Source organism: Diceros bicornis, chromosome 8, assembly GCF_020826845.1.
Source record: "Diceros bicornis minor isolate mBicDic1 chromosome 8, mDicBic1.mat.cur, whole genome shotgun sequence".
NCBI classification, from domain to species: domain Eukaryota; kingdom Metazoa; phylum Chordata; class Mammalia; order Perissodactyla; family Rhinocerotidae; genus Diceros; species Diceros bicornis.
The window spans coordinates 57,285,512-57,309,754 of record NC_080747.1 but is presented as its reverse complement, the minus strand read 5'-3'; the positions used below and the strand labels follow the sequence as shown (position 1 = coordinate 57,309,754).

Below are 24,243 nucleotides of genomic sequence, written 5' to 3'. Positions count from 1 at the left end.
CCAAGAAGTTGTAAGAAGTGGCATGGAATGGGAATGGAGCTGGAGGGATGGTGGAAATGCAATTAACTTTGAGTTTTTCTAGGGATAGTTCTTGTGACAGCTTAGACTCCAACTATGCCGTGTTCTCACTTGAAGAAAAAAACCTAGAAAGCAGGCCCCATGGATTACAGTTAACTTTTTTTCCCTTGAAATCTTGAGGATTAATTTGTGATTGCAGTAGTAGGTAGAATTAATTTTGTGTAAATGAAGTACAACAAGTGATCATAATGGAATTATATGCTAGGTGAATCATTTCCCACGCCACCTACAAATGGTAATGGTATTGTATTTGCTTAAGTGACCTCAATATAAATTAGGTCTCATATGTGTACTTCTAGCAGCTTCTAGTATTTATAAATGGAGCCTACAAATCCAGTCAAATTAAAAATACATATGAAGATTATTAGAAAATATAGGTCTCTATATTTACTGGAAAAATGTCCTATCCAATATCCAATTTACCGCTGGCTTTTTCATTTTTGTTATTTCTTGGCAAAACAGAAGTATTATTTATGAAACTAGCATTATATCCCCTAACACACACATACATATAAAAACAGTCTACTGATTTTAATTCAAAAATATTTATTGAATACTGGTTATGAGCAAAAACCTGTGTAGGTCTATGTTATACACCTATGTGTATGTGTATATATATTTTTTTATATTTATAATTTATATATATTTATAAATATATTATTAAATACAAATATATTATATACACACATATATATGTACATATAGATAGGTAGGTAGGTGGTAGGTAAGATATAAAGATTTTGTTATGATACAGAGCCTTTTTAAAATGTAGTGGGGAAAATAGACTAAATACAGTATATAAGAAATAGGCACTTCCAATATTTTTTTTTTTTTTTTTTGGTGAGGAAGATCAGCCCTGAGCTAACATCCATGCTAATCCTCCTCTTTTTGCTGAGGAAGACCGGCTCTGAGCTAACATCTATTGCCAATCCTCCTCCTTTTTTTTTCTCCAAAGCCCCCCAGTAGATAGTTGTATGTCATAGTTGCACATCCTTCTAGTTGCTGTATGTGGGACGCAGCCTCAGCATGGCTGGAGAAGCGGTGTGTCGGCCCACGCCCGAGATCCAAACCCCGGGCCGCCAGTAGCGGAGTGCGCGCCCTTAACCACTAAGCCACGGGGCCGGCCCTCCAATATCTTTTTACAGCGATGATTCTCATTCCTCTGATGTTCTTCAGACCAGTAGGATATATATCTGCTCTAGACCCTAGGATATGCTTGAACAGGCCTCTTAGAGTTTAACCTTCAGCTTGGTGTTTTCTAATTCCATAGAATTTGTTTCCAAGGAAAATTTATTTTTATGGTGAGGAAGCTGCCTTAAATTCTTAGATACATTATTAACAAATAAATATTGAGGTGGTTATATGTCATATTTCAATTAAAAAAGTAGATACTGAGGTGGAATCAGAGGGAAGAAGCAGAATTAAAATACAATAACTATTTCCTTTAAATAATATCTAAGAAAATAATAATAGTTACCACTTATTAGGTTCTTCCTATGTGCCAAATACCTCACAATTCTACGTGGTAGTTAATATTGTCTATTTTCATAATTTAGGGAAACAAAGCTCAGAGAGATTAAGTAATGGCCAAAGTCACACAGCTAGACAGTGCCAGAGCCAGGATTTTATCAGTGTTGACTCTGAAGTCTTATGTTTTCCCTAATTAAGCTATGGTGTTAAAGAGGGAAAAAAATTACTCTTCCACATATCACAGTATACTTACCTTTTCCTTTCAAGCCTTTTTCCCCAGTGTCCTTTGTTTCTTGTGACATGGGATCTCATTTATCTGTTGTACTTTCTTTTCCTTTTGCTATCAATTTAGGAACACACTCACTTCAGAACATCCTCTCATGGCAGGTGGAAAACTTGTCAAAATCCCGAGTAGAGTAGAATTACCAAATTTAAAAGTAAAGAAACACTGCACAATCCATCTCTGAAAGAATACACAAGAAACTGCTAACAGTACCTATCTGTTAGAGGCAAACCTGACTCTGTGTGTGCATGTGCACGTGCCTGTGCATGTGTGTATATATAATCTTGCATGGCTTGACTTTTTTAAACACTATGTTCATGTATTACCTATTTTAAAGAGATGATTATTCAGAATGATACCTATTAACAAAGGCTTCTTGGTTACTTTGTATCTTGTGTCAGTTGATGCTCAGGGCCTTGGGCTCTGGTTGTATCCTAGCTTTTGCCCTCCTAGGAAAAGCTAGTTGATGTGACCACTTCTCAGTAGCTGAAAAACACTACCACCTTATCTTTGTAAACATGGCCAGGGGATGCCATAGCCCCATCATTCCACTTTCTAAATATCCTCAATGTGAGCTTTACACAGTAGTACCAACTCAGCATCCATAGAGAATTCAGTTTTGTGGCTGCCTCATCTATCAGGAATAAATCACTTCCTGGTAATAATCGTGTTGACACCGTATTTTGAAAACTCCCTCAGGAATATAGTTCACTTTTCCAGTCTTGTTCATTTAAAAATAGTTACCATGGGAAAAAAGTGGGCTATTAATATAAAACAATCTTTTAATTTTTATTTAAACTACTATTTATTGGTAGTACATTTCATTTAAATAACTAATCAGCTACTCTCTTTCCCAAAGACCTATCTTAACAAGTGAAGCTGAAGTATTTAGAGATATATTGGTCTATCATGTGTTGATCACAAATAGGTATATTTTATTCCTTCACAGAAGGGTTTTCCAAATGCATTCTATGGGAGAGACATAAAAATTGGTTGGCGTGGATTTGTTAAGAGTGAATATAAGCCAACTCATGATGCTAACCTAAAAAACACATCACTGCATCAAAAATAAATCTTTGAGCTTGTGGCTCCAGTGGATCCGTTTTTCTCGTCAGATAAAAGAATGAAGCAGTGATAGCCGTGATAAAATGCACTTCTTTCTCTTTCCTTGGAACTGGTAGCTCCAGTTCCTGAAGTTCTCTTGTGTCTATTCAACGTAATTAACTTCCTCCTTTAATCTTGGGTGATAAATGGCAGCTTAATCACAGGTTACCCAAATGGGCACCATTTCTTTATGGTACTTGACTTCAATTCCTTTTCCTTTTGCCACCCTAGGCCTATTGACATCCATGGTTCATGATTTTTTGTTTCTTTCAAATGCAAAGAAGGCTATGGGGTGGGATCCTTTGAGATTAACTCAAACTCATTGCATATCAGAGGAAAAGTATGTTCACCTCTAAGAATTGAGGGGCACAGACAATAAAATGAGTTCCTTCATTTATTTATTGGTAATGAAAACAATCATCTCCTTCCAGCTCCTCTCTCAGCTCATAATTAATGTGCTCTTTACAGCTAATAGGGCTTCTTTTGAACGTTCTTTCCTAGCGATGGGAGATGATTTTCTCCTTCCTTCTCCTTACTCTCCCCCAAATCTAGAGTGTTTCTTTCCACCAATTCCGACCAACTCTACCTCAGAAATTCTTGTCAGGGAAGTAGGCTGACACTGTCAGTGCTCCTCTGTATATAGTGCTGTAGTAAGTGCTAAATGGCCATACCAGAACAATATGCTTTGTGATTAATTTATTATAGAAAAAGGTGGAGGAGCTCTCTCCTATTTAAAGTTAATCTTTGTGTCTGAACTTTGATGCCTATCCTCTTTCAGCTTTCTAGGAACCCACACATCAATTATGTCTATTTTCTTCTGGTTACTCAGTTAAATCCTTATCAACTGAATCCTTTCCCAACATCATTTCAGTATGCTCTATTCTGACCCCATTTAATCCAAACGAAGCAAAACAAAACCCACTTTTGACCTATACTTCCTTTACTACCTTATCCCTTTTTTCCCCTACAAAATCAAACTTATTTTGCACTTCTATCTCCGTTTCCTCACCTCTGCTTTATTCTAGCCTCTGCTATCACTACCCCAAATAATTGTGGATAAGGTTACTGAAGCCTTCCCACAGCACTGGATCCAAGACATTTTTCCCTGTTCTCATTTTGCTTGATGAGTAAGTACTGATCCTAGTAAGGACTTGACACTGTGGAATACTCCCTACTTCCTTCCAGAAGCACTGTTGGCTTTCCTTAATGTGCTCTTAACTCCCTTGCTTCTCCTTCTTTGTCTCCTTGCAAGTTCATTTTCCTCTGCAGGGCATTCAATGTTGTAGTACCTCAAGACTTGTTTCTAGGCCTTCTTCTCTTCTCACTCTATACTTGGTCCTAGCAATCTCAACCAAACCAGCAGCTTCATTTATCCTGACAACTCCCAAGAGAATATTTCTAGGATAGACTTCTCTGGCTTAACACCAAATGGGGTTGATTTGCTTCCAATGTATCTATTTTGGATTCTAAACTTTCCAAGGAATGAAAAGTCATCCCCATCCACCCCTCCCAACTCCAAATAACAATAAGATAACAGAAAACACTATCCCTCTGTCTAATCTAAGCCTCGAATCCTGTTGATTCTACCTCCTAAAAAATCTCTCATATTTTCCTTCTTCTCTTTATCTCCATTGTCACCATCCTAGTCAAAGTCTCTCCACGGGGCTGGCCTGGTAGTGTGGCAGTTAAGTGCACGCACTCCGCTTCAGCGGCCCAGGGTTCACAGGTTTGGATCCCAGGCACGCACCGACGCACCACTTGTCAAGCCATGCTGTGGCGGTGTCCCATATAAAGTAGAGGAAGATGGGCACGGATGTTAGCCCAGGGCCCATCTTCCTCGGCAAAAAAGAGGAGGATTGGCACTGGATGTTAGCCCAGGGCCCATCTTCCTCAGCAAAAAAGAGGAGGATTGGCATCGGATGTTAGCTCAGGGCTACTCTTCCTCACTGAAAGAAAAGATTAAAAACAAAAAAGTCTCTCGATGTAAATTTTTTGTCCAAGAATCTTTTTATTTCCATAATAAAAGTTTAACTAGCACTAAAGAGGGCTATAGTTATTTATTTTAATAATATTTATTAACACAACTTTTAAAACCTGGTATTCCTATAAGTCATTAGTTTCAATTTACAAAACTTGCTATTCTCTATATAATCTAGACATATATAAATCTAAACATGACTTTGATATTTAGTCCGTAAGCCTATTATATCCTTGAATGCACACGGCATACATAGCACAGTGCCTGAAACACAAAAAGCACTTAATAAATGTTTGTTAGATGAATAAATAATTGTTAAAAGTGAAGTTAGTTTCTTTTCTCCCTTATATTCTCCCAACTTTCTCTAAGTAAAAATTAAAGTTTTCCATTTTAATACTTAGGCATTACTCCTTATCATAATCTGCAAGGTTTCAGTCTATGTATTTAGGTTTCTAATCCATTCAGATTTACACATTATGAATGATGGCTTTGGCTATTAGCAAGGAAAGAGTAAATATGGGCAGAATCCCCAACATGTCCACAAATTGTGATTTATAGTGATAATATGTTATGACAGGCTAATCTATTTTCCTTCTTGAAAGGGAGATTTAAGAAAAAAGAAATCTCTAGGATTCCTAAATCTTGCAGATGAGGAAGTCGCTTTCTCTATGATACTCCAGGTCCACAAAGCCAAGCCAATCAGATTTTTTTCCTGTTCTTTGCTTTTTTTGGTGGGGAAGGATTTTCTGTGAAATACTGAACTTTCCTTTCCCTAAAAGTAGGCCAGAGTAAACAACGCAAACTTTAAACGCAATAATTTTGAATACTTCAAAACAACTAGTCTGAATGTCATGGTGTTTTTTTCCTTCTTTTAAGTCCCTGTCAGTTTAAGATGAATACTGAAAGGGTGATTGCCATGATTTTGGGGGTTTGCTTTAAAATATTCCAGCAAAGAAAAAAATGTTTGGGGGTGGTGGTGATGACAATAGATGAAATAAGATTGAAAAATGCTGATAATTTCTGAAATTCTGTAAGGTCATTATACTTTTGAGATTTTCCACAATGAGAAGTTTAAAAATTTTAGCTTTTTAAAATTTTTTACTCAGAACTCCCTTTTGCCTATAAATCTGAGACGCATCCTGGCCACGGGAGAAGGAAAACTGCAAAACCAGTCCTTTTGAAACCTCTGCCTCCCCACTCGCGAACACACTAACTCATTAGGGAAGGCGTTATCTTTGTCCTACACACTATCAGCATATACTAAGTGCCCATATATTTCATTTTAAAACAAACTGCACATATTTCAAGCTTGCGGGGTACTAAACCTCCCCCGATATTATCCCAATCTCTTTATAACCAGAGTATCACAATTCCTTCCGGAAACAGCCCCTCTGCCCCTCCCGTCCCGCGTTTCGGGGGACGGTGCGGGGCGTCAGTAGACCGGCGTTCCAGATCTCCCCCGTAGAGCGGGAAGGCCCTCGCCTCGTCCTCTCCGGGCCTCAGTTTCCAGCTAGGGCAAGAACACCGGGAGGTCGGACCGGGCCGCGCCGCCCCTCCCGGGCCGCAGGCAGCCCCGCCCCGAGGGTGGAGACCGGGCGGAGCAGCGCGCTCTCCTCCGCCTCCTCCCGACTCACCACCGCCCCCAGTGTCGCCGGCGCATGTGCCCAGCACCCCCTCCCCGGCCCTGGATTCCACTTCCTCTCCGCTCGCGCTGCAGCAGCAGCCGCCTCCAGGCCCTGCGCCGCCTCCGGAGTCCATGGCCGGGACGCGCTGGGTGATCGGGGCGCTGCTCCGGGGCTGCGGCTGCAACTGCAGCAGCTGCCGGCGCACCGGTGCCGCCTGCCTGCCCCTCTGCTCGGCCGCCGGCTCCTTCCCCTCGGGCGTCTCGGGCCGTCGCCGCCTGCTGCTGCTGCTCGGGGCCGCCGCCTCTCAGACGCGGGGCCTCCAGACCGGGCTTGCGCCCGCCGGGAGACTGGCGGGGCCTCCCCCCGCAGCCACCTCCGCCGCTGCCGCGGCCGCCGCCTCTTACCCGGCCCTGCGCGCCCCTCTGTTGCCGCAGTCGCTGGCGGCGGCCGCCGGCCCGGCGCGGGGCTACAGCCAGGTACGTGGGCGCCGCGAGGAGCCGCGCGCGGGACCCTGCCGCGGCCACGCGCACGCGCCCCCGCGCCCCTCCGCCTGCGCCTCGCGTGCGCGCCCGGGGATCCGCGGCACGCGCCGCACACCCGCCCCCGCCCGCCCAGTCCTGCTATTGGGCCCCGCAACAAGGGACGCTCTCCCAGCTCTCGGGTTTGCTCCTTGTTTTGTTCTCCTGTCGAGTCTCTGGTCGGTTGGGCAGTGTAAGTGTGGCTGGGGGTGAATGTTGAGGCCTTGTTTCCCGCCGGCCCATGGTAGGTTTTGTGAGGCTGCTGACACCACCCCCCCTCATCCCTGTCGCTCTCCGCCCGCTGGTTGTGAAGTTGGGAGGCCCGACCCCGCGGATGGTGGGGAGTTTCCGTGCAGCCAGAGCACTAGGCCTGGGCGGCCTGGCGCGCCTCGCGGCCGGTGGATGGGAAGGTGCACGCACACAGTTGCGTGGGCTGGGCTTGTGGGGACGGAGGCTCGTCCCCAGCGCTCCGCTCTACGTCGTGTCCCTGGGGAAAGGCGGGCTGCCCCAGTTTACTGAAGGTCACCTCTGCACCTCCGCTTCCTCTGACAAAAGGTCCTTTAGGACCATAGGTCGCTGTCGACCGGGAAGACGTTTGGAGACTGTGATGTTGGGGGAGGGGGCGTCTAGGGCTGAGGCCAAGATTGGGGGACCCGGGAGTGGGCCTAGTATTGTTTTTTTTTTTTTAAGTCAGTGTGTGCTTTAAGAATCAGATTGCGAATATTTTGTGCCTAGTAGGAAGCTTTCTTTTCTGCTTGTTACGTGGCATCTGGGAAATGTCAGCACACTCTTTGACCACCCGACTCCTGATGCCTTGGGTCATATTTATCTTAATTCAATTTTTGTTTCTCCTTGAATTTAAGGAACCTAGGAGGCTAATCAGTATGGCTGCTCTCTGCCAGTGGCCGAGCTAATTGATTTGAATCCTGGCCCAATACTTTCTGCTGCCCTTTGCTGTAAAAGCTTGTGGGGCTTATGGAATTCTGGGAAAATGAGGAGTGTTGTTTTTATTAAAAACACAAACTATCTCTAATAAGTGTTTGCGAGGGGGCTACTCTCTTTTCTTGAATATTTTTTTTCTCTGAAATTGATTATGATGGTATCTGTTGAGCCTCTACTAGTGTTACACACTGTGCTTACGTTTATCATCGAATCTCTAAAATTCCATGTGAGTCTTCATGAAAATGATGGGAACATACAAAGGAGTGAAGTCTCTCTCTCTTTAGCCCAGTGGAGTGCAAGCCACTTGATTTAAAGCCTGAGTTGGCTTCCCATGTTGATAATTGTAGTGCTTGTTGCGTTCTGATTAAATATGTATTAGACCTCTGCTAGAGGTTTATATTTATCATTGACTCCTTGAAATTAGACATAGGTCTTCAGGTAGATAGTGGGATGGTACAAAGAAATCTCTTTCCTTAGCCCAGCAGAGTGCAAGTCTTAAAACGTGAGTTGTCTTCCCTGGTTATGGTTGTAGCGCTTGTTGGAATCTTATTAAAATCCAGTTTTTGCTTAGTCTTGTAAAATAGAGTTTTTTAGGTATGTCTCAGGATCCTATTACCTCACGTTGCTGCTATTGCCTTTTATGATCTTTCCCTTATGCAGTTGGGCTGACATAACCAGTTAATGGATGAATCTTTCCTAGCTTCCTGCTGTCTTGTTGATTTACCCACTCCTAAATGTCTTTTATTAACTCCCCTTTGCCTGCCAGGTTAAGGACACACACTGAGCTTAACTCTCAAGTCCCTCTGCTGTGCGGTACGGAGTTCCCTTTGCCAGCTCATCTTCTTTGGCTCCTAATTTTACCCTACAGTTTAGCCAAATGGGATTATTGCTGTTTTGCAAATGGGCTTTTGTTCACGCTGCTTCTTCCCCTCACCTCTCAAACTGGAATGCCCTGTCCTTTATATATTGATGTCAGAATTCTAGCCTTACTTCAAGGCCCATCTCATATCATGTCTTAATTCTTCTGTTAGTGCTCTGTTTTGAATTCCTATACTAGCTTGTATCTTAATTATAGCACTTAAAGCATCTTGTCTTGTATGCTTGTCTTAGTCCAGATGGTTAAGCTTTTTGAGATGAGGGCCTAATATGGCCCACTCTAATTAGGAGACACTCACATATTTGTCAAATTGAAGGGACCTCTCTTGTCTTGCCTTAACTAAAAAACTATTATTAGGTGTAATTTGGGACTGATGGATTTAAAAACAAGCCCTGAATTAAATTTATGTCCTGCCAAACTTTTAGGATATACCTGCTTGTTGCTTTGGGATGTACAGTTTAAGCCAAAACAGGGTGAGTTAGGTTTGTGAAATTTACTTCTTGCCTCTGAAATAGTAACTTCCCCTAAGAATAACATCCAGAGTGTTACTTTGTAGAAATAAACATTTTCTAAGTAGGTCGTCAAAGAGATATTTTTACTGTCTTCATTTCTCTTGGAAGGAGTCTAAAACGACCTACCTGGAAGACCTTCCACCTCTCCCTGAGTATGAAGTGGCTCCGTCCAAGTTAGGGCAGGAAGTGGATGTGGATGATGTTTATCTCATTCGAGCTCAAGGTTTACCGTGGTCGTGCACTGTAGAAGATGTGCTTCACTTTTTCTCAGGTATAGTTTATGTATGTTTTAAATATGTAATTTTGTCTGAGTAGAAGGTAGTACCACAAACTCCAAGTTAAGCCATGCTGTAGACATCTTATTTGATGCTTGGGAATTGTCTTATTCTTGCTGGTTACCTGTGCATACCAAGTGCACCATGTGTACCATTTGTGATATATACCTGGTTTAAAGACTTTGAATGCAACAAAAAAATTAACGTTAAAACTACATGGTATGAAAGCAGTTTCTCTGAAGTTTCGATATGTACGTATCAAAAAGCCAAACTTGTTAGTGGAAATATGTTAGTGAGAATATAGGCTAAGAGTAGCTCTTTATGAATACATACATTTAGAATACAAGATCACTTGATATCAAGTAGTATAGCTCCCTTAACATGTTTGGAAGGTTTACATATCTGTGGTTAGTTTTTAAGTTTCTGTATCTGGCTTTGATTTTTAATTTTCCTCTTAAGAGGCTTTTAGAAGATGCTACCTTAAATGTTGTAATACGATGTAAAAATGTATTAAGTACCTTAGCGTGCATAACATTGTATGGGTCAAGCATTTTATAAAGCCACTTATGTCTTCAGCTTGCTCCCATTATAAGAAGTATGCACTATAGGGATGCCTTTCCTTGGTAATGAAAAGGGGGAAAAGTTAAATTATGGTAGCAAAATTATTCTTATAGGCGATATTTTAGATTTCTTATGGTTATGATTGTAACAAAAGATACTTATGCATAAACCTAACCATATTTAAATTCCTCAAGTGATTTGAAACTGTAGAAGCATCGGGAAGGATATAATACATTTTGTGTTGTCTAGTTTGATTTGCCATTTAATGATCAGGAGATCATAAGCTTATGTGCTAAGGTTTGCTTCTGTTTTTCACGTGGAACATTTTAGAGACTACCACCTTGTTAGTGTTTGGATGGCTTCAACTGATGGGGGCTTGTGTAAGGAACATGACAGGCATTTTGGTTCCTGCTTTGTTGTTGGAAGATTGCGTTCTAGTGACTTGTATAATTGAGCTAAAAGTTTGATTTCTGGTTTTAATTGATTTTACTCACATACTTTTAGACTGCAGAATCCGCAATGGTGAGAATGGAATACACTTCCTCTTAAATAGAGATGGGAAGCGAAGAGGTGATGCCTTAATTGAAATGGAGTCAGAGCAGGATGTGCAAAAAGCCTTAGAAAAGCACCGCATGTACATGGGGCAGCGGTACGTGGAAGGTATGTGAAGGCACTGTCTGGCTTTTCCGGATCATTACATTAGACTTTTATACTTTCCAAGGCAGTTTCATTTGATCCTTAACAGTAGTGAAGTAGTTAGATATTATGAATACACCCTTTTACAGGGTGTGAAAATGAAGCACAGAGATAATCTCAGTTTCTTATCTATAAAATGAGGCTGTTGACCAAGTTTACCTCACAAGTTGTGATGTTTAAGTGAGTTACACCTGGCACATAGTAAATGTTCAATAAATGTCTTTCGTTATTTTCTGCAGAAAAGTACATAAGGATTAAATATGCTAGTTTTTAAATTCTTGGATAACCCAAGTGTGATTTTTTGTAAAAATGGCTTGTTTGTTCTGTAAGTTTTGCATATCTTTTGTGCTTTTTCTTTGTAGTATATGAGATAAATAATGAAGATGTGGATGCCTTAATGAAGAGCCTGCAGGTCAAATCTTCACCTGTGGTAAACGATGGCGTGGTCCGTTTGAGAGGCCTTCCTTATAGTTGCAATGAGAAAGACATTGTAGACTTCTTTGAAGGTGCTTTTCAGTTATACCATGTTTGGGGCCTCATATTTTTTTTCTCCATTGTTGTCTTCTATATCTTAGGTGACGCTTTTCCTAGGTAACTACATGTAGTTACGTTAGGTTCTTTAGGGGAGAACTTGTCGCTCGGATTTCCAATATTATGGATTATATAAATGTTTTGACCTATCATACTGATCTTTGGGGGATGTCAGATTTCAGAATGATTTCATGTGGGTTTATTTTACTGTTGAGGAAGATATCCTCTCATGAGAGTGGCTGTATTTGTCTAAGACAATAGCAGTTATATGATTGAAAAGCATTATCATCTAATTCTTAGCTGTAAAATATGCACCATTAGTAGCGATGTTAGTCTAAGTCTCTGTTTCCCCTACTATATAATTAATGGCAAAAAAAGAGAGAGTTGTGTGTTTTAGATGGACTGCTTGGATTCTAAACATTCTGGAAATATAGATGTGTAGGTGTTATTAGCTTTTGGCTGCATAATAATTTTGTTCTCGTCAGGCATGTATCCAGCTTTCAGACTGGCAAAACAGCTCCCAAATTTTACTAAAGAAATAAAAAAAATTACTAGTATGTAAGTGAATGTGTTAATTTTAAGGATAAAAAAGCTCCTGTTAGCAGCACTAATTTATAATAATTTTTTGGTATCCTAGGACTGAATATAGTAGACATTACTTTTGTCATGGACTACAGAGGGAGAAGAAAAACAGGAGAAGCCTATGTGCAGTTTGAAGAACCAGAAATGGCCAACCAAGCCCTGTTGAAACACAGGGAAGAGATCGGTAACCGGTGAGTGAAACAGATACTAAGGATGCGGAAGTATCAGGCATTGGGTCATTTTAATGAATACACTGTAATATGACTGTACGTAAAATTATCTAAACACAGAAAAGTAGAATAGTTTGAGCTGTCAAATGCCCATCACTTAGATTAACAAATTATTAACATTTGTTATATTTGCTGCATCTGTTTTCTCACTATGCATCTTTAAAAAACATTTTGTTCCATGATCCCAATATTATCACATCTAACAAAATTAGCAATAATTTATTATCTAATGCCACTCCAAAATCACTTTTTCCCAATTATACCAAAAATGTCTTTTTACAGTTTTTTTTTTTTTTGGGTACCAGAATCTAGAGATGGTCCACACATTGCATTTGATTGTTATGTCTCCAGTTCTCTTAAATTAGAGAAAGTCCTCTCCTTTATTTTTTTATTCCCTCCTCCTTTTTACATGCAATTCACTTGTGAAGGAATTGGGTCAGTTGTCCTGTACAGTGTCTCATGTTCTGTGTTTATCTTATTACTTACTTCCTCATAGTGTCATTTAACTTGTTGCTTTGTATCCTCTATTATTTCCTGAAAACTGGAAGGTAGAGCTAAAGTCTTGAATTGGTTCAGGTTAACATTTTATATGGATACTTTATAGGTGATGCTGTGTATTGCATATCACATCCCATGAGGATGCACATAGAGGTGGGTGGGTTCATTTGTGTTTTAACTTTAACTTTGGAGGAGTGGAGTACTCAAGTGTCACTTTTAAGTTACTGTTTTGCTGCTTTCTGGCCTTTTTACTCGATTCCTTTAAAGTTTAAAATAAACAAAAAGTCATCCCAAAGCCATTTTATTTCAGGATCTACTTATAGAATTAGTTCAAAGGTCTTTATTAAATTTTTTTTGATGAAAAGTGTATATGCAGAGCACTCCCCTTTCCCCATTTTCTTTCAACACTCTTCATATTTTCTTATAATGTATCTTGGAACACATCAGTGTTATGTTTTTATGTGGGGCGTTGAAGCAGTGTGCACATCTTCAATAAATTAAGAAGTGGTGCCCATCTAATCTTTATAGGTCTGTAAATACAAATTTTTACAGTGCAACCTCAACAGCCTAATTTGGAAAAGCAGTGTTGAGAAAAAGAAAACTGAGGGCCAGCCCCGTGGCTTAGCAGTTAAGTGCGCGTGCTCTGCTGCTGGCGGACCCGGTTCGGATCCCGGGCGCGCACCGACGCACCACTTCTCCGGCCATGCTGAGGCCACGTCCCACATACAGCAACTAGAAGGATGTGCAACTATGACATAACAAGTATCTGCTGGGGCTTTGGGGGAAAAAAATAAATAAATAAAATTATAAAAAAAAAAAAAAAGAAAAAGAAAACTGGTTCCAGAAGCTTGGATTTAATAAATAGTCCCACTGCCAAGCAGATAGCAAGTCAGAATTGACATTTAGTTAATGAATTCTCATTAGCCTCTTAGCAAAGTTCTGGGGGAGTTAGCTCCTCATATACTGTGACTTTTAATATTTTATACAGATATGGTTAATTTTCACAGAATTGAATTGAGGCTTCAAGAGATTGTTAACCAACTGTAAAAAACAAAACAGAACCCTTCTTGCCAGGTTAATTCTTTTCATACACACAATTAACCTTAGCTTAGTTGTCCTTATGAAGCAAAACAGGGTAGAAAATATCGTTAACGATTATCTTGGGGTGAGGAAGAGATTAAATCAGTGACCTGTTCTGTTGAGAGTACTTTTTCATGGGTAATATCTATATCCATTCTTACTTTTTCCCCCACCTGTTATCTTTGGACACCTGTGTTTCATAAGTGGTTGGAAATATTATATATGCATGTTTTATTTTAAATGAGTTCAATATAAAGTTACTTTGCACCATTTGTGCCTGTTCACCTTTGCTTTGACATAGATATATAGAGATATTTCCAAGCAGAAGGAATGAAGTGCGAACACATGTTGGTTCTCACAAGGGGAAAAAAATTGCATCTTCTCCTACTGCTAAGTATATAACTGAGCCAGAAATGGTCTTTGAAGAACACGAAGTAAATGAGGATATTCAGCCCATGACAGCTTTTGAAAGTGAAAAGGAACTAGGTAAGGACCTGCCTCTTGTTGAGAATCATCGGGTCTATCTTGTATGTTTTCATATTTGTTAAAATATTTTTTTATGACCATATCATATGAAATTGAAACATTGTAAGACAAGGGAATTGACTTAAAGATTTCGTATGTCTTTGAGTGTAGTATGTACTTTGAATATATGCAGAAGGGCTTAATTATTTTGTAAGGGTTTTTTTTATTTAATCATTTTTGTAGATTCTATATCAAAAGATAGGTGGCACAAATATAAAGGAAGTAAAATGTCAGCATTTAAACTAAGGTGGGAAAAGATGTGGGTAGAGAGTAGGAATGTTGACTAAAGTAAGGAGTTTTGTTTGCCTCTGTATTTAAGTATTCCTTCGATTCCTAATCCCAAAGCAACATTTGGAATCTTTGAAGTTTGAAAAATCCTTTTTGAACTGGTGCCCTGGGATTATCTTGTTACCATATTTATTCTTTTTTTTTAGTGCCTTTAACCCAGAAAATTTCTCTTGCCTTTATTTTTTTTGTTCATAATTATTTTTCCTTTTCTCTGTTTTTACAGAAAGATATATTCTTTTGTAATCTCGTAATGGTTTGAGGCACTAAATCCTTATGGGTGTTCAGGTGATATTTGTTAAGTGGCAGAAATTTCAGATCATTTTGACTTTTAAAATTAAAACCCTTCTTCCTTACTGTTTCAAGAGGAATTGAGGATTTTGACATGTATGTCATACCTAATTATAAGCTGTTAATAACTCTTGAAGCTTTTATGTTCTTGACAGCACTTTTTGTTCCGCTTCTCAGAATTGCCTAAGGAGATGTCAGAAAAGCTTCCAGAGACTGTTGATTTTGGAACTACGTCTTCACTACATTTTGTCCACATGAGAGGATTGCCTTTCCAAGCCAATGCCCAAGATATTATAAACGTGTGTGGCAGTAAGATACCAATCTCAATAGGTTTGAACAAAAGTTCTAACGTTGAACTTCTATTAATTGGGGGAAGGTAGAGAAGAAAATACAGTATTTCTGGAGCATCTTTGGACAGTAAGATGGCATCTCCATGGTTGTAGTGGCTTGTTTTATTTTCTTTAGCTAAAAGTGGATTTTATTACATTTTGAGGTCAAATGTATAATGGATAAGAGGATTTTATAGATGCAAAATGACATGGTGTGGGTTTAGTAGTCAAAGTAGAAAGTTTGGTTGTTCTCTGAATTGGTTCAGCCCATTCATTTTTGAGTTGAGGAAACTGAGACTCAGAGGGAGTTTGTCACAGAGTGGTTATATGCTTCAAGAATCCAGAACTCCTAAATGCCCAGAGCTTTCATTAGACCTTGTAGCCTTCTTGCATCAGGATTCTGTAATTTTTGAGAAAAAAGAATTTTAAGGATATTTTTATTTTAAAATAGATACTATATGAAATGAAAAGATAAAACAACAAAGCCGTTATTGACTTCATGAACTTGAGGATATATACTTAAGGTAGATGCAAGCCTAGAGTCTTCAGTAGGTAGTGGGGCCTCAGAATTGTCTTCGTTATTTCAAAAAGCCTAATAGGAATCATATTTTTACCCAAATGAAGGTTGCACAGTCTCATTAAAGCATTACATTGTGTTGTTTTGGTTTGGAATGATGACTACTCAGTGTGGTAGCTCTATGTAGTGCTTATAAGAAACTGATTATCAGGTACATGTCTGATTAAAAAATGATAAAAATGAATTATTTAAAAATGAATTATTAAGAAATGAAGTGTATGTGATAGTCTTTAGAAACAGAGAAGGATGTGTGTGGGAGAAATAATAAAAGTGGTCCTTGTTGGTATAAAGAAATGTTTGAGAACTATTGGTATAGTATTTATAGTTTAAGTTCTCTGTGAACAGATATTTGAAATGTAACTCTGAGTTCTAAGAAAATCAGAAAAGCCAGAAAAGATGATAGATGTGTAACTACTTTGTTGCTTAAAGAGATTCCCTAAAAACAGATTTATCAGATGTATGAATCAAAGTCTAAAAGAAAAATGCAGAAGCACCAGGTTTCTAGAAATTGGGCCTAGTACCATTCTGTTTCTTTTGGCTTCCTTTGTTCGTTGTTTAGTTTTTTGCTCCACTGAAGCCTGTTAGAATCACCATGGAATACAGTTCCAGTGGGAAGGCCACTGGAGAAGCTGATGTGCACTTCGATACCCATGAGGATGCTGTTGCAGCCATGCTCAAGGATCGGTCCCATGTTCGTAAGTGCTGCCCATGGTTTTCGTTGTCATTTTTGATGTCTTATCTTTGCTTACAAATGCCTTTCTCTCTTTTAGAGTTTGCCTAGAATTTTTCCATGGGAAAATTGTACTCTATTAATACTATTAAATGTAAAAAGGACAAAACACTATATTATAATGAAAAGCATTTATTTGCTAGTTATCCTGAATATTTCTCTCCAGAGTTAGGTAGGATTGTTTGTTTGTTTTTAATTAGGGAAAGGAATGGGCAAAGAATTTGAGTTTCTATCTGAACTACCAGAAAAATGGCTACAATATTATTTCTGCCTTTTCATCTTTTTAAAGTGTATCTTTTTTTTTGTCATTCTCAGACCATAGGTATATTGAATTGTTTCTGAATTCGTGTCCAAAAGGAAAATAAGACTTCCAGGGACTCCAGATGATAAGGTAAATTTAAAAGGTTCAGTTGTGGAAATTATTTTCAATTGATAAATTAATCATTAACTCACTAATTTGTAATATGGTGGAAACCATTCTCTTTTTAATAAAGATCAAACTGATCGTGATAATTGAAGCATCAGTATAAGGAATGAAATTCTCCTGGGAAATAGAATGTGTTATGATTGTATAGTGCCTTTGAGTCTTTTTCCCATATAGAATCTTTTGGCTTCATTCCCAACATGCATCGTGCTGTGTGCCTAAAAATAGTTTTTCACCTTTTTGTAGCTATAAATTGTAATACACTAAAAATGTGCCTCGCATTAGCTTTTCTTCCCATAAAGTTTAAACACATTTCCTCAGTTCTAAGATATTAAGATGTTTAGGATAATAGATTTGAAACCAGGGCATATCATCAATATATACACTGAATGTACTGCTGTTTCTTTTCCTGAAATGGTGTTATGAGAACGGTTGTCCTAGGAAGTACATGATTTCATAGAGTTAACTTACCTGTGACAAATCTAAATATATCTTGGTGTCCTTTCCCTTGACTAAATGTCATGTGGTGTCTTTTTCCCTCCCTAAAATCTTTTAATGTACTGTAATCATTTTTCTGCATGTAGTGGTGCATTCCTTTGAGACATTTAACTGTAATGATTTCTTGAAAACACATGGGGCATTTCTTTACTATAGTTGTCATAGGCTATTTTTGGATATAAAGTCCTACAATCTTGTGATGTTAAATATTTATACTAGCTAAAATCTATGAAAATATATTCTGTGCTCAACTCTGAAAATCTATCTTCCTACTAGGCTGCAAACACTAATGCTTAACTATTTAATTTTCTTCACTTTAACTTAATTGATTTGTCAGATAACTTGTACTAAATCAGAAAGAAAAAAATCACTGATTTTGTAATTTTAAGTGGTATGGGAATATGTGCAGTGCTTTTGAGTAAATGTGCAACATTTTTCGTTTTGTTTTCAGGACGAAGCAAGAAGCATTTCATTTGCACACCTTTCTTGGACATGGGATATAAAGTTCCAGTTTTTTAGCAGCAACTGCTAGAAAAAGGATTTTGGAGTTTGGGCTTAATCGGTTATAAGAGAAATTCCATAGTGGACTGTTTAGAAAGAAAAAGGAAAGATTCAGTTTGGGATTATGAAATAAAACCACAAATTTAAATTTTTGTTTAAACTGTCTAGGATCTGATTTAAAAATCTGGTCTTTATTTTATTTGATTAAACAGTATGTTTTCATATAGGATATGTTACCCATTGTAAAGACTACGTGTTTTTATTTAGCACTGTCCGTTAAAATCTTTCTCCCATTTTAAAAATGATCCGTTTGAGCTTTTGTCTTTTGCCTATGAATTGAGAGCTCTGATGTAAAACTTCTCATGAAATAAAAACTGATTTATTTTAACCAAATACTCACCAAAGCAAGGAAAGGTTTCAGACCTTTAAACCATTATGGTTTGGCAGAATAGTTTTAATTTTAGGTGTCTTTGATTACTTAGATAGGAGTAGGAATTAAAAAAGAATCAAAACAAAAAATAAATACCACAGGGTAGCGAGTGTCGATGACAACAATTTGGCAGTTTTATGTCTTTAGAAATGTTTTGCCTTTCCAAGCCTTGTGCTAAAGGCATTAACACCTAGTTCCTGTATACTTGAGGGAATTTTAGTCTCAAAAGTCATCTGGACACCCCCCCTTTTTGTGGTTTTGGGTAAACCTTAAGGGTGTTTGTTAATCTCAAAACTGTGAAGTGACATATCAGAACAGTCGCGACTGGTAAGAACATTGATGGCTTCACTTGAATTTAAACCAGCTCTAGATAGGGAAAAATTTGTCTCCTCATTTGCTTTTTCAGTGGGGTAGTACATCCCATATTTTAGAACAAGTAGGGGGTGCCTTGCTTAAATAAAAATAGCATTTAATGTATAATTGTGTGAAAGGTTTATGGATAAAGCTGTACTAATGTCACATTGTGGCAGTACCTTCTGCTTTAATATTAAACAGCTTGTTATTTAAATATTGGATCAAAATGGCTGGCTTCAAAATGTAGTCATTAATAAACTAACTTTATGTGCACCTATGTAGGAGAATCCAAATCCTGTATACTTTGTTTGCTTTGTTCCTGTTCTCAGGGTGACGACTGCCATGTAGTTACCAGGAGATGCAATTCTAGTTCTTAAAATTGAATTAGCCCAGATTTCTGAGAGGTGATATCTGCAAGAGAGATTATGTCTTCTCTCACTTAATACATAACCATCTTTGATTACCATCTAAGATACGGAATCACTGTACTGTAAGTAGTCAATAAATGAAGGCTTGTTTCAGGCTGAAGATTACCTAAGAGTATTTATTTTGGAGTGTGTGAATCAACCAAATATATTTTTATTATATCAAGTCCTGGTATATTATTATTATAAGAAATGGTTAATTTTCAGTTGTGTGTGTTTTTATCATCCTGTAAGAACATGGCTTAATCAACCAGCTTAACATCTTCAGTATTACTACTTAGATGGAAATGTGTTTTCATATATGGTGGAGTGTACCGAGCTATGAGAACTGGTGTCTGTAGCTGTATGATCTATTAGAATGTGATCTTTTCTTTCTAACAATAGCTAGCTAATTTGCTGTGGAAAAAATCTGTAGGGTCTATTGGGATTGGGGTTGGTGAGGAATTCATTCATTTGCAATTACTTTATTTTAAAGCTAATGAGTTGCATTTGCACATCTCTGGGAAAAGAATGAGAGCAAAAGCATTAAAATATTACGTGGTAGGTAAGCTTGAAGGGGTGTATCTTCTTGTTGCACTAGTGGCTGAATTCTCAGTGCAAAAGGTGGCCATTCTTGGGAAGTCATCTTAAGAATTCATATACTTTTCTATACTCCCTTGCCTAGGTTATTGCTCATAATTTAGGCTAGTAAATGAATGATGGCTGACAAGACAACAAAGGAGGAGATTGCTAAGGATTGTGATCTGATCTGCTATACTGACTGATATCAGAGAACAAAGCAGAACCAGAGTGTTTGTCCCTCTGTGCCTGGGTGAATGAGGTTTCTGCCAGGTGAGAAGGGAGACTGAGTCCACTATGGAGTGGAAGGCTTTAAATTCTCACTACTGCAGTGTGGAGAGGAGGAAGCAGGAGAAAGCCACTTCCATCTACCTGACATTTTGAGACAATGACCCTGCTTATTAGTTAACATGCTCTTTTGGCATCCTCTGCCCTACACAGCCCCTTAGCGGATTCTCATTTGGAGATTTTTCTCTGGGTTACCTTCTATTCATTTTATAATTTAAAACATTGCATTGTTTTGAGAGTTCCCCCTAAACTATGTGAACGTGTTTCCATGCAATTGGTAGTGCCTATATTATAATAGAGTAGAATGGTATTTCTCAGCAGTAATGTAGAGGCAGGCCTAAGTTCCAGGGGCTTTGAAAAAAAAATTGCTCTAATGTAATGGGAATACATTTCCTCCCTGAATTCAACAGATAAGAGAATAATCTCTGAAGTTTGTAGGAATGGAATAAAGCTGCTATAAACATCCATGTGTAGGTTTTTGTGTGTACATAAGATTTTAGCTCATTTGGGTAAATACCAAGTAACACGATTGCTGGATCATATGGTAAGGCTATGTTTAGTTTTGTAAGTAACTGCCAAACTGTCTTCCAAGGTGGCTGTACCATTTTGCATTCCCTCCAGCAGTGAATGAGTTCCCATAGCAACTCATCCTTGCCAACATTTGGTGTGTCAGTGTTTTGAATTTGAGCTATTCTCCTAGGTGTGTAGTGGTATCTCATTTTAATTTGCAATTCCATAATGACATGAGAGGTTGAGCATCTTTTTATATATTTATTTGCATCTGCCTGTTGTCTTTGGTGAGGTATCTGTTCAGATCTTTTGCCCAGTTTTTTATTTGGGTGGTTTTCTTATTGGATTTTAGGAAGGGGATATAGGAAGGTTTAGTTTGGTTCTTAAGCCTTGATGATATGAAAATAAACAGTGGGGTAATTTTTAAATTGTTTATATTTTATTTTTTTAAGAAAATAAAATTCAAGAGATACGAAGGGTATATAGTAAACAGTCTCCCTCCCATCCTGTATTTCAGCCACTAGTTCCCCTTTTCAGGCAACTCTGTCATCAGTTTCTAATGGAAATTTCTAGTGATGTTTACTGTATAGATAAGCAAATAGTAATAGACATTTTCATTTATTTTAAAAATGTAAATTACAGCATACTGTACATACTGTTCTGTACCTTTTTTTCCATTTACTGCATCCTAAAAATCATTTTATATCAGTATATAAAACCCTTTTTCAGTTTTTAAAATAATTGTACAGTATGGATATATACAGTATGTCCCTTACTGATGAACATGTAAATTGTTTCCATTCTTTTGCTATTATAATGCTGAAATGCATTACATTGTATAAATTTATGTCATTTTGTACATACATAAATTTTTCTGTAGGGTAAATGGTCAGAGTATGTGCACTTGTAATTTATATCTAAAATTAAATTTCTATACTTTTTTCTTAACTTGCACCAGCAATGCAAGTGCCCCTTTCCCCATAGCCTCACTAACATAGTCTATTAGCTTCTATTCTTTGCCAATCTAACAGGTTAAAAAAACACCACAGTGGTATTCTCGTAAGAGGTAGCACTTCTTCATGTTTAAGAGCTTTTGGATTTCCTTGTCCGTGAATTGTCTTCATGTCCTCTCCTCATTTTTGTTTTTCTCTTATAATCCCCATCTACTTACTCTTTCATATTAATTTTAAAGCAAATCCAAGACATAGTATCATTTTATCTGTATATATTTCAATATACATCTCTTTTAAAAGAGATATTTAAAAAAATATCGTCATTCCTAAAAATACTAAATCACCAAAGATCTGTCTGAAATGTCATTAAAAAAAAAAAGTTTATTTGAATCAGGGTCTAAACTACAGTCCACACATTGCAGTTGGTTACTGTGCCTCTTTTTCCCCTGCAACATTTAATAAAAAAACTTCAAGCATACAGAAGTTGAATTATAAACATGCCTAAATCTACCACCTAGATTCTACAAGGTATATTTTTCTGTATTTTCTTTTATGTACCTATGCATCCATCCATCTATCTTTTTTCTTGATGTGTGTCAAAGTTGTAGACATCTATACTTGACTCTTAAGCTTTTTGGTATACATATTGTTAGAGTTTTTTTCTTGAGGTAGAACTTACAGTGAAGTGAACACATGTTAAGTGTACCATTTGATGAGTTTTGATGTACAACTGTGTAACCCAAATCCCTGTGGAACATTTCCATCACATCAGAAATTTTTTTTACCCAGTCCTTGCATCTCTCCTATCCCTTGTTAGAATTTTGTTTTCACCATAGATTAGTTTGGCCTATTCTAGAACTTTATATGAATGGAATCATACAGTATGTATTCTTGTGTGAATTTCTTTCAGCACGTTTTGAGATTCATTGATGTGTTTCAGCTCTTTGTTCCTTTTCATTGCTGAGTAGTATTCCATTGTATGAATATGCCACAGTTTAACCTTTCACTTGTTAGGTGAACAACTGATGGACAATGGGCTGTTATGAATAAAGTTGCTATGAACATCTTGTGCAAGCCTTTTTGTGGACCCATGTTTTAATTTCTCTTGGGTAAGTACTTAGAATATCCTGAGTTGTAAGGTTGATATATTTTTAATTTTACTAGAAATTGACATACCTTTTTCCGAAGTGGTCATGCTATTTTACACACCCACAAACAATATGAGAGTTCCAGTAGGTCTACGTCCTCACCGTTTGTTGTTGTCAGCCTGTAATCTTAGCCATTCTGTGTGTAGTGGTATCTCATTGTGGTTTTAATTTGCTTTCCCTGACAATCGACGTTGAGCATTTTTTCAGAAGTTTATTGGCCATTCAAATACCTTCTTTAGTGAAGCTGAAGTTCCTTTTTCTTATTTCTTTTAATCTGTTTCCCCTTCCATTTCTTTTTCCTTTTTTATTTGTTGAAGAAATAAGATTAACCTGTAGAGGTTTCCACAATCTGAATTTTGTTGATTGCCTTTCTGTGATGTTTATTGACCACTTTTCTATTGTGTTTGGTCTTTTTCTTAATTAGCAGGAGCCCTTTATTCTTGCAATGAGCTAGCTTTAAATACCCTTCCCCCCCAGTTTGTCACTTTGCTTATCATGGCAGAAATTATTTTTATATGGTGGAATTCTTAAATCTCCCCTTTTATTAAGTTTTGCAGAATTAGGACATCCCAGTAAAATGATTTTGAAAGCACCTGGTGATAAAGCATGAGGGTGTGTAGTGAAGGTAGACTCTAGAATATGGATGGACTCAGTGAATCTCACAAGAATCACCAAGATACATTTAAGAATAACCTTTTCAAATGATCCAGACTAAATTTGAACCCTACAAGTATATTCAGACTTGTGATCCCAAAACATACCTGGGTTCTAACTGAAATAAAGAGGCTCTTAACCTTTCTTTCTGCCACTTGATAATGACATTTGGGAATAAAAACCAAGAGCTAAAGAGAAACTGAGTTATTCACAATTTCTGATAGGCTTGCTGTAATTCCATCCATTTCTTGCCGCCTCAAGGAGGCAAATGAAGAAATACAAGTGATGATATTGGGCTAATTTTTAACCTGCTTGAATTTACAAGAATAAATTATCTGTGATAGACTTTATAATTGAATGTGAATGATACTGTTGTGCCAGACAGCAGCACCCCAACATGGTAAGGCAGTACTGCCGCCTGGAGCTTTTCTACTTGACCTGCCCATTGGAGACCTGAGTTACCTCTCTTTACCAAACTTGAATTATTAACTCTTAGGAATCTGATATCCTCAGCAATGCTTACAACTGGTCATTGGTTCTATGTTTAACTAATTTTGCATTTCAAGATAATACGCTTTGAATAAATAAATTTATTCTAGGTGTAGAAATTGTGCTTGTCAGGTACTTTTCTGATTTGGTGGATTGAACTGCTTATAAAAATTTCTTATACAAAAGTAATTAATGTTAATGAAATCAGCTGTCCTCACAATGTTGAGAATAGAAGACCTCAATAATTGACAGGCCCCAAGCCAACAAATGGCTACAGAATCATTAAGATTTGACCTGGGAGAACATGGCCGGGGGGGGGGGTATATTAGGTTAAGAAATTTGAAAGATGTTTTACTATACTGTCAGGCACAGCATAATGATGTTTTGGTGAACCATGGACCACATATATGACGGTGGTCCCATAAGATTAGTAC

The 24,243-nt window shown here is 37.9% G+C and overlaps 1 protein-coding gene across 2 annotated transcripts; it reads left to right on the top strand.

The window, feature by feature from the left end:
* Positions 1 to 6,619: 6,619 nt before the first annotated feature.
* On the top strand, positions 6,620 to 18,229 carry GRSF1 (G-rich RNA sequence binding factor 1). Of its 2 annotated transcripts, none has more exons than XM_058547234.1 (10): positions 6,620 to 7,014; positions 9,496 to 9,658; positions 10,728 to 10,883; positions 11,282 to 11,425; positions 12,088 to 12,223; positions 14,142 to 14,326; positions 15,119 to 15,240; positions 16,407 to 16,542; positions 16,893 to 16,968; positions 17,951 to 18,229. In XM_058547234.1, exons 1-9 carry the CDS (start codon positions 6,670 to 6,672, stop codon positions 16,940 to 16,942), a joined length of 1,437 nt encoding a protein of 478 aa, XP_058403217.1. In that variant the 5' UTR covers positions 6,620 to 6,669; the 3' UTR covers positions 16,943 to 16,968; positions 17,951 to 18,229. The 2 variants fall into 2 exon arrangements, with proteins under 2 accessions (XP_058403217.1, XP_058403218.1); XM_058547235.1 differs by lacking the exon at positions 6,620 to 7,014 and adding an exon at positions 7,254 to 7,300.
* Positions 18,230 to 24,243: the final 6,014 nt, after the last annotated feature.

Bases quoted from the DNA above. Each gene is read 5' to 3' on its own strand.
- GRSF1 (XM_058547234.1), top strand. From the start codon at position 6,670: ATGGCCGGGACGCGCTGGGTGATCGGGGCGCTGCTCCGGGGCTGCGGC. The intron at 7,015-9,495 runs GTACGTGGGCGC...TTCTCTTGGAAG, and splicing joins CGGCGCGGGGCTACAGCCAG to GAGTCTAAAACGACCTACCT. The intron at 16,543-16,892 runs GTAAGTGCTGCC...TGTCATTCTCAG, and splicing joins CAAGGATCGGTCCCATGTTC to ACCATAGGTATATTGAATTG.